General features: G+C 54.2%; 1 protein-coding gene across 2 annotated transcripts in view; it reads left to right on the top strand.

Moving 5' to 3' along the window:
• Positions 1-369: 369 nt before the first annotated feature.
• The window catches only part of Smyd2 (SET and MYND domain containing 2), a 53,212-nt gene continuing 42,978 nt past the window's right edge, over positions 370-10,603 (top strand). Inside the window, exon 1 of one of the 2 annotated variants that reach the window (XM_087194238.1) lies at positions 370-615. In XM_087194238.1, coding sequence (XP_087050364.1) covers positions 443-615 — 173 coding nt within the window. In that variant the 5' untranslated portion in view covers positions 370-442. The remainder of the gene's footprint in view (positions 616-10,603) is intronic. The other variant, XM_004853564.4, reaches the window with a different exon arrangement.

Raw genomic sequence — 10,603 nt, 5'->3', positions numbered from 1 at the left:
CCGGCAGCCAGGCCGCGGCGCATTTCCTCTTCCGCGCGCGCAGCTCGCGGCCACTGGGGTCGCGGGGCCAGGGCGCCCTCGCAGGGTTGCGGAGCCGGGCTCGCGCACTTTAACCCCCGCCACCCCGAACTTTTCCGCGCGTCCCCCCGGCCAGTCCCCCGGTGCCCGGGGAGGCCCCCGAGCGTGCGAGCGGAGGCCGCGCGAGCCACAGGGCGGAGTCACGGCCGGTTCCCCGTGGTGCGCCCAGGGCGGAGGCGGCGACCCTGGCCCCAGGCGCCCCGCGCCCACCCAGCCGGGGCCCGGACCGGCGGCGCGGGCAGCAGCTGCGCGCGGGCGGGGCCGTCCCTTCCGGGGCGCGCGCTCCCCGCCCGCGGCCGGTGACGCGGCTCTGGCTCCGTGACCGCGCGGGAGCCACAGCCGGGCTCCGAGCGCTGTCGCCACCATGCGGGCCGAGGGCCGCGGCGGCCTGGAGCGATTCTGCAGCCCGGGCAAGGGTCGGGGGCTGCGCGCCCTGCAGCCGTTCCAGGTGGGCGACCTGCTCTTCTCCTGCCCGGCCTACGCCTGCGTGCTCACTGTCGGCGAGCGCGGCAGCTTCTGCGAGCACTGCTTCGCCAGGTAGGCGGGGGCCGGCCGGCCGGGACCCGGGTCGCGGGGGTTGGGGGCGTGCGCGGGAGGAGCCCGGGCCGCGTGCCGTGGGTTCCCCCCGTGGGCTCGGTCCGCGCCGCCGCCCCTGCCCCCTTCCTGTTTCCCCGGGGATCTGCCGAGTTCTGGCCCTGCTGCTGCTTCCTGCTTGCGCGGCCTGGGTCTTGGGGACACCTCGGGGCCCCAGGGCCTGCAGCGAGGGTATTTAGGCAAACAGCCGGCGGGGCTGGCGTGGGCTGGGGGATTGGGCCAAATGCCCGGTTGAAGCGGTGTTTGATTGTAGTATACCGTGTTCTCCTGTGGGTCCCTGTCACACGTAGGTGAGTATGTTGGAAATCACACACGGAACCGTGCCGTTTCGGAGTGAAAGGCAAGCGCTCTTCCAATCCTGACTTCATTCTGCCCATCATAAGACTAAAGGGAGACAGGAAGTGTAGTTTTTGTTTTGTTCGAGGCAGGGTTCTGCTGTGTAGTTTGGGCTGGTCTCGAACTCACTATATAACCCAGACTGACCTTGCTCTTGCAGCGATCCTCCTGCCTCAGCCTCCACTAGGGCGGTGAGGCTGGTACCCTGCTCACCCCACTCCTTAGGGGCAGGAAGCCGACGACTCCGCACTGCCATTTCCACCCGGCCAGGTGCACGGTGAATCCACCAAGGTGGGTCCCCTTTGTGTCCAGGAGCGGCTCTAACTCTGACGCTAGTCTTTCCTTTGAGCCTCAGTTTCTTCATCTTTGCAGTGGAGATTTCTGAGCTGGGCAGAGGTCTGCGGGCCCCCTTTTGAGTACACGTCTCAGGTCCGGCCTCTGCTGAAGCCCTCAGTCTTCGGGACCTCGTGCCTGATTCTACAGTAAGACCCGGCAAAGGAAGGCACAAAGGCTGCACACGAGACCGCAGTAATCTTGCCAGACTCCCTGCCAGAACTGCCTTCCGCTTGGGGGGACCTGGAAAGGAACTAGACGGAATCACGCCGTGGGCAGCCGAAGGGCTGTATGTGATGTGGCTCTTTGAATTGGTGAGCCAGGAGCTAAAGGGTCGTGGCACCACTTTGCGACGTTTGAGTGAAGTGAGCACTGGGTTTTCCCAAAGTTAAAAAGGCTGCTGGGCCTGGTCCCTTGATCTTCTGAGCCTCGCTGTGTCTGGGAGTCTGCGGCAGCGTGGGTGTCTGCAGTGGTGGGGCCGGCGGTCACCCAGCTCAGGAGGGGCCAAGGTCGGGGGTCCTGCAGGCTCCGAGGCCACCAGGGGAGAGACGTGCATGACTGGCCCATAGTAGGGACGCAGTGGCCTTGCAGTGCTGGCCTCTGATGAGTCACAGGTCATTAAATCTCAGGCGTTGGCAGGGGAAGGAGCCCTGAGGGGAGGGGGCTGCTCCTGGCTGGCTGTGCCGGTTGCTGCTCACCCCAACCCCAGAGTAGTGATGTCCCTCAGTCAGAGGCAGCTTCACACATCGTTCTGCCTCACCTGTCCTGCCGCAGGTGACAAGCTTGCCCCTGGCTTTTTGGTTGCACTTTTCTGATTGACATTCGTTGGCCCCTCCTGGAGGATCCTTGAACCCTGGGGTCTGTGTGGCTCAGGTGAACTCCTGCCGACGCCCAAGTGGACGGCAGTCAGCTTTGTGCCCCATTCTGCTTCCTGTTCACCTGACGCATTTGTCAGTCCTGCTGAGGCCGTTTTACTAGACGCGGCACCAGCTCCTTTGTCACCCATCAATTGAGGAGAAATGGTCCATGCGGCTGGATCAGGGGAGCTCGGATCTGCGCCTCAGAGGAGGACCAGAATTGTACCCAGGCTTCTGCCGGCTGTCACTATCCACTGCCTCTCAAGCAAGCTGCTCCATCCCTTCCTGAGCCGGAAGTTTAAGCAGCACTACGTCAGATAAGTAAGCCACCTGACATCGCCCATGTCACGTCAATTGTATCGAAATTTTACTTACTTTGACGGGGAAAGAATGATTTCTTCAGGAATAAGTGTATTTTATAATTTAAAAATGATGAGAAATTTCTTAGCTCTCTACAGAAGGAGATTCTTACTGCCAGGACAATTGAAAGACTTGAGTCTGAGAGGTGTAGATTTGTATCGCCTTTTCTCCCTGGGGCAGATGATGGTTTGAAAATTCGAGTCTCGCCTCAGCTGCTAGAAGGGAGCTTCTAAAACCACAGGTGTCCGTCCCATGTGGTGGTGCATGCCTGTAAACCCAGCAGTCCAGAGGCTGGAGCAGGAGGATTGCCGCAAGTCTGAGGCCAGCATGGGCTACACAGTGAGTTCAAGGCCAGCCTGAACTACATGGCGAGACCCTGTCTCAAAAATAAATAAATAAATGTGTTAACTAATTAATTAAAAAAGATACAAGATACAACTGGAGCAGTGCTTACCAGAGAGATGTCTTTCTTGGGTACATTTTTACACGTACACAGGACTGTGCACACGTACGTTTTGGCCATGAGTGAACTTTCTGGGGCAGGATGTTAAAGACACGTAGATGCATCTCAAAGCCGGAGGTGGGCCTATTTGAACATGGGGTGCTTTCTGCCTATGAAGGGAGAAACCCTGACGTAGCCCTTGTCTAGTGCGAATGTTCCTTCTGCACCTGTGTGGCTCGGTGGCCAGCTCCCATCCTGCGCTGGGACATCCCAGGCCAAGGGGCCTCCCCCGGAATCGAGCTGGCAGGAGCCAGTTTCAGTGATTTCTATCATGTCTGGTTCACTTAGAGTGATTATTTTAAAAACTGAAATGTTTTGTGTGAGCACAACACCATGATTAAGATGTCCTGTTATAAGCAGTTTAAAGACTTTTCCTAGTGTCCTCCAGATTTATTGTTTAGCAGTGTTCATCTTGTCCTTCCTATCATACCAAGCTGGCTAAATAAATTTCAGTTGATCGTGATCCGTGTTAAGGGCCATGAAGTCTTTTGTTTTGTTGTTTTGAGACAAGGTCTCACTACGTGGCCCAGGCCGGCCTTGAACTCATGGCAGTCATCCTGCCTCAGCCTCTCGTTTCTTAAACTTCTCTGAAGTAGCCCTGGGGCTGCTGAAGCTGTGCTTTGGAAAGAGACATTGTCTGCAGAGCTGCTGTGACCCCAGTTATTCGGAAAACATTCCTGGAGGATCGTAGGGGAGAAATGACCTCAAACTTTCTCAAATTTTCGTTTTTCTAAATGAAGAATTGGACATGTGCACTAATAGGCAGCTCGCCCCTCTTTTGAGATATATTTTTATAAAGTGTATAGTAAGAGTAAAACACACAACACTGCTGGGTGTGGTGGTGCATGCCTGTAATCCCAGCACTCTAGGACGCTGAGGCAGGAGGATTGCATGTTCAAGTGCAGCCTGGGCAATCTAGCAACCTATGGAGACCCAGACAAACCAGGGGTGGGGAGGAGAGAGCCACAGATATGGCTCAGTGTGAAGGCCTCGGATTCAGTCCTCAACATCGCAAAAAACAGAAACATACACAACACATTTCCTCTAAAGAGTTACTTTAAAGAGTACAAAAGTCAGCTGTCTTTATATTTCCTGGGATTAAACTCTGTGGCTCTCAGGACGTAGTTCTAGGGGTGCGGTTGGGGTCGGGATGCTGGGAAGGAGTCGCCACTGACAGGACCCCCTGGCCAGAGCTACCCCAGCTCCTCTCCACTTTGGGTCCCCAGAATAATAACGTGGATCCTGGATCTGTTTTTGGTGTTTTTTCCACACCAAAGGGAGCTGCTGAAACAGACTAACCTTTCCAACTTCAGAGCACCCTTCTAACATGGGATGGAGCAAAGATTTTTAAACAGAAGTGGAAGAAAACAATTTTCTTTTTTCTTTTGGCTTTTTGAAACATGGCTTTGCTATGTATTCCAGGCTGGCCTTGAACTCACTCTGTAGCCCAGGCTGGCTTTGACCTTGCAGAGATCCTCCTGCCTCAGCCTCCTGATGCTGTGAATACAAGTGTGTGGCATCACATCCGATTCAGGTTTCCCACGTAGGATATTGTTTCCTTGCTCCTCATTACCTCCTGTGTGCTTCTTTGAACTATAGCAGAGATCTGCCCTTTAAGACTTCAGGTGGGCCAGGAGCCATGGCTGTCATATGCAGGGAATATAATTTCTCTTCCGGTTTCTGGGGCTCAGTGACCAAGACTCACAGTGGGAAGCAATTTCTGATGAAAGGGATGGGAGCAGCAGCAGGATATCCTGAAGTGGAAGGCAAACCCAGGGAGTTACCCCTGCAAAAGCCTTTCCTTCCCGAAAGCAGCCACAGAATCCGCTCGATCAGAAAAACCTGAAGACCCTTAGAAAATGACAGCCCTTTCAGTCCCATCCCTCTTTGCAGCTCCTAAAGTGCTTCCAGATTTGCTCTCATTTTGATCCTGTCAAGGAAGGCCAGTGTAGACAGGGCCTTGTCCCATCTTACATGGCAAGAAACGAGTATTCAGAAGGCTGAGCTGTTCCCCTTGCTCGTTTCTTTTCTTGGTTGTATACTTACTGAGCGCAAGTAGAGGCCTGGCTTTTGTGACCTCCAGTGACCGAGCCAGATCTTCCTACCCCGAGGCTTTCGCCCTTCGCCCCCTTTTGTCTGAAGCTGCTGAGAGCTTCACCTGGGACTCAGTCTGGACCTACGGTCTTCATCTGTCTCTTGTTTTCATGAGCGAATGCAGTTTTATTTTGTTTTGCTGTGCTTTTTTGAGACAGGGTCTTGCTATGTAGTCCAGGCTGCCCTTGAACTGGCTGGCCTCAAACTCATGGCGACCCTCCTGCCTCAGCCTGCACAGTGCTGGGAATTACAGGTGTGTGTCAACAAGCCCCGAGTGTGAATGCAGTTTTTAGGGTCTCTTTTGCTTCCCTCCTCCCCTAATGCATTGCTTCGAGAAGTTAAAGAAGAATCAAGTCCAGCTGTCTTCAGTCTGCACCCTGGGCTGACTCTGGCTCGGGTTCCAAGGTGCCGGCTTTACTACCCTGCTTAGGAGTTTTCGTAGGAGCCACACACCTTCTGAGCTCACTTGACAGGAGGGCAGTGGTCTGTTGTAGAACTGGAGCTGGGAGAGGCTAAGAAAGGCAGTTTCTGCTTTATTGTGGGCTTTTACACTTCCCTCTTGGGATTTAGATTCATCTCTCCTTTTGCTTTTTCATAAAAAAGAAAAAATAACCAGAGTTTCAGATCACTTTATTTCTGCCCCGCAAGAAGGTACTGCCCGGGAACTAGGAGGTACTGAAGTGGAAGAAAGAAATGAAGATAGGTAAAGAGGATCCATGTGTAAGGCCTGTGTGATTCTGTAAAAATCTCATTTCCTACTGGGCATGGCGCTGCACGCCTGTAATCCCAGCACCCGAGAGGCTGAGGCAGGAGGATGGCTGTGAGTTGGAGGCCAGCCTGGGCCACATAGCAAGACCCTGTCTTGCCCTCACCCCCATCCCATTCCTCCCCGTGTCTCTGACGGACAGCCCCTGTGGGCTCGGCTGCGTGCTTGTGAACGTGTGTCTGTACCCCATCATCACCAGGAGCTAGGGGGCCTGGATCAGCGCCCCACTGACCTTCCCCATACCTGGCCCTCCAGCTGTCTGTCCTCTGGAGCCCGGCCCAGTGGTGGCCGGCTCTGGGCTGCGGGAGGCGGCCTGAGGAGGTCTCCTTTCCCTCCCTGGGACTTGCTTTGCCAGCCCCTGAGGCTTTCCCACCCACATCCCAAGCCTCACATCTTTGGATTTCTGGGAAATGCGCAGTAGTTTAGGGGTGCAGTTCTCTGGCAGGGAATTGACTGAAGTATCTGCCTTTTCAGGCTTGAACCTGCGACCTTGGCCTCATTAGCGGGCTAACCAGTCACAAAGGCGCCACCTCACTGGGCGCAACTTCTGCTGACGTGGCCTCCTTTTCAATTGCAAAGGCGTTCACGCCGACACAATAGAACTGAAGGGAATCAGATCTCTCAAGACCACTCTGGAGGACGGGAATATGCAGTGGAGCAGGAAAATAATATTTTTTTAAAAGTCTTGAAGGTGGAGGAGAAACTTATCTTTTTAGGGCATGCATTGGCTGGGAATCCAGCTGTGTCAGAATCTTCAATCAAAAATTTAAAAATAGCATGGAACTCCTTTGGCCAATTTATTAACATAGAATCCGGTGACTCTCCTGTGTGAAGTGGAAGGTCTCAGATGACTAAGGAGAAATATTGCACATGTGGTATTAAAATGGGCTGGGTCAGCTCTTACAGAAAGAATGGAGCTGACAATTCATAAGTGCTTATTTTTGGCAAGTTCATAGTCCCCTGATTCCAAAATGAATGCTCACCTTCTAAGACTCCCCCACCAGCCAGTACCTGTCATGGATGGGGCACATCAGCCCCTGGCAAAAATCAGAGCCACCAGGGAGGGAGGCGAAGAGAGCAAAGGAAGTGAATTGCACCCTAGGGTTGCCGATGAGCGCCCATCCTGGGGGAAACGGGCTAAAATCAGGCCTTCCAGCAAGATGCAGTTTTTATCCACACCAAATGATTTTCTAATTTGACCCTTGGCAGGAGTAGGATAAAATGTGTGACGAAATGCAATGTTCTATAGGAAGGAATTTTTCTCTTCGGTCTTCATGTACAAGGAAAGGCTCACATTTGGCGTTTCTCACTGTGGTGCTGTTTGCAGAACACTTGGGGATTTGTCACTGGGAAGCCAGGTCTTGGCACAGGGAGGGGGGCAGGCCCCTCACTTCTTGGTACTCCATTCCTTGTGCCCTTAAAGAAAGAATCCAGTGCAAACACAGAGGCAGAAGGTGCGGGATGTAGATCAGTGGTGCCTCGCCTGCCTGGCAAGCACCAGGTCCTGAGTTCCATCCCTGGTACTGGAAAAAAGAAAAAGGAAGGAAGAAAGGAAGGCAGAGGTACAGAAGTATAGGGAGAGTTTGTTATAAAGAAGATACAAAGTTACCAGAGTTTGGATACATTTTCATACACTCAAGAGCTTCTGCTGGGGCCCAGGAAGCAACAGTGATCATGCTATTTATCAACATTGTACTTAGAAGCATTTAGGAATTGCAGAATGTCTTCCTGTCCTTTTTAGATGGCAGTGTTTCCTCAAGGGCTTGATCCTGTGAGGAGCTTAGGAAAGAAATTCAAGAAAGCTAAGTTGCCCGTTCACACCAGGGCCCAGCCCAGGGCAGGAGGTCTTTGGAGAACATTTCCTTTCCTGTATCACTGGGCTGTGGGTCTGGCAGTCAGGAATGTGCTGTGCCTTGTCTTGGAGTTAGACGACCAGGTGTCAGGACTGCTCGCATCACCGTAAGCTGTCACTGTGCTCTGAGGGTCGCTTTGGATCTGCGACCTAACAGAGGACGACAAATGTGCTGTGCACCGAAGTCTCTGTTTCTTCCTTAACTGGCAGCGCATGCTATTTTGGGGCCCCCTCCCCATCCCTCAGGCCCGCAAATGTCTACCCACCTGCCTAACACATTTGCCATTTGCAAATTCTCTTGCATGTAACAGGACCTGCAGATGCCCAGTGGGTAACAGAAAGCGGGGTAAAGCTTGGCATGTTTGCCTTTATTTATTATCTATCTGCCTTCTTTATCCCTTAAACCTTTGGACCAGACCCCGCCCACCTCTGCACATAGGTACGTGACTTGGGTAAGGAGAGTCTAAACACCCGTAATACAAGGTTTATGGCCCTTGGCTTCCTTAAGCTGTCTTAGCCCCCTTCAAGACTGAGGCAAGATGCGCAGGGACAGCACTTGGCAGGTTTTACTGCACGTCTAGAAGTTGCCCTAAGCCCTCAGTCACTCAAATTCCAGGAAGAGCAGAGCCTTGGAGACCTGATCACGCATGGGGAGGCCACTCCCCAGAGGGGCTAGATGGTCCCCTCCAGCCCGGCGGACTGATCCAAAGCCACCTCGAACAAGAGTCCAGAGACCGCGATCAGCCAGCTGCTGCATGACCAGGTTCACCCACCTTGCCAGCTGTGCTGACCCCAACCCTTGCCTCTGTCCCCCTTTTCGGTAAAACCTCAGGGCTTCTGTCAGCCCCTGAAGACTGCTTTATGTGTCTGTCGTGTCGCCATGCGGCTATGCTGAGGACAGCTGTCCTGCCCTCCCCTTGGCTTGTCTCCTTGACTGACATTTTGAGGCGATGCCTGACCTCTTGGGACCCCCAGATCCCAGGGCGTTTGTCCTGAAACTCTGGCAACAGTTCCACAAGTCTGCAGGACCCAGATGATGGCTGTTCACAGCGATGACCTCTCAAGGGCTTTAACACCTCAGCACTGGGAGACACTTAGTTATCTGCCTTGGTGGACTCCCGGGGGGCCAAGATGCTCTCTTTTTTTTTTTTACTTATTTAAAACCACTTGTATTTATGGAGGACTTACTGGGTTCTGTAGCTCCAGAAGATAACTGTGAGGAAAGGAAACCAAAGTCTGTTATATTCTAGTGGATTTTACTCATCTTTATTGTTCCCTGGTGCCTTGGATTTTGAGGTTTAGGCAGATATGATGCAGAAGGCAGTAAGATCAGAATTGTGTTCGTACTGTTAAAAACTGGTGATCCAGGTGTATCGCGAGGAACGTTCATCCTGTTAAGGAGTGTTTGGCCACAGCTCCCTGGCTCCTGCCTTTCACAAATACAGGGAGCGCTGTGATCAGATAACACTCAGGGCAAATGGAATGGTAAATCCCTGCTGTGTTCTGGCAGCAGCAGCTCTGGGTAGACGCACTTTGGAAGGTAAAACCGCATTGCTTACCTGTGCACGCGAGTAAACACTTCTCGGTTAACCACTACGAGACAGCCAGCTACTCATACTTTCTAGGAACAGAAAGGGAAAGAAGCCGCTTTCCCCTCAGCTTTCTCTGGCTCTTCAGAGAATGGCTCCGATCTGACTCTACCAGGGCAGGGCCAAGAGAAGCTCCCGGGCTGTGTCTGCCTCCAGCCCTCGCCACCATGTTGGGCTCTTGCCTTTGGGGTTTGATGGCTCAGGGCAGTGATGTGCACACTCACATGAATGCACACTCATGCCTGCACACGCACTACGCCTATGCATGCACTTTGCCCGCTCCCCTCTCTGACCCTCTGCCCCGCCGGCCCTGCACAGTGTCCCAGGTCTATCACGATTCCCGCGGACTAGTCAGCTTCCAGCTCACACGCTTGCTTCCCGCGCTGGCTCCTGGAGCCAGAACTGGGTCCTTGTCTGCCACACGCGCACAGCGACAGGCTTGGCCCTCGGCTCTCGCCGAAAATATCCCTGAAATGAATGAACTCATTTCTACCCCTTGTCAGTAGCCCATTTCGTGGCCTGAAAACACAGCCACGCCTGTTCGGAAACCAGCTCGAGAGGGCTCTTCGGGGCCGTGCTTGGCCCTCTGCCTCGCGCGACTCACGGCCCGGGGCCCAGTCGCGCAGCCCTGCCCACGCAGGGCCCAGTGTCGCCGGCTGCGCCCTCGCTCCCGTGAGCTCCACGTCCAGGACCTGAGCGGCGGGCCGGCGCTCCGCCTGCGCTGTCCCGGACACCCGCTCGCCTGTCTGGAGCCTTTCCCTGCTCCAGCTCCGCGCCAAGGCCTCCCCCGCCTGCCCAGCGCGAGTCCCAGCTCAATCCCACTTCCAGGAAGCCTCCCCTCGCTCCCCAGCCCACGGGTCCCTTCCCCCCACCGTGCTGTTAGATACTCATTTTGCAGTAGCTCACTCTTCACATTCATTGGCTGTCCCCCGCCCAGGGCTTGTGCGCAAATGGATCCAATGAGAGCAGGACAGACTCCTACATGGGTGCTGTTGCCCTAACTCCCGTGTCAGTGGGGAGCCTCATCCCAGAGGCAGCATTTTGGGCTCCATCTGGTGTCATCCGGGCCACTGGGCGCTGATGCTGGTGATTTTGCCTGGCTCATTTACCACGCATGCGGGCAGGGCCCATTCCCCCAGATAGCTCATTTTTGTTTTTGTTTTTTTGAGACAGGGTCTCTCTGTGTAGCCCGGGCTGGCCTTGAACTCACAGTGATCCTCCTGCCTCAGCCTCCTGAGTGGT

The sequence above is a fragment of the Heterocephalus glaber genome, unplaced genomic scaffold (genome assembly GCF_053883595.1).
Source record: "Heterocephalus glaber isolate CG9 unplaced genomic scaffold, H.glaber_assembly_v1.0 deba00001600, whole genome shotgun sequence".
In the NCBI taxonomy this organism is placed as follows: domain Eukaryota; kingdom Metazoa; phylum Chordata; class Mammalia; order Rodentia; family Bathyergidae; genus Heterocephalus; species Heterocephalus glaber.
The sequence above is the reverse complement of the archived record's forward strand: the minus strand, read 5'-3'. Positions and strand labels throughout refer to the sequence as shown.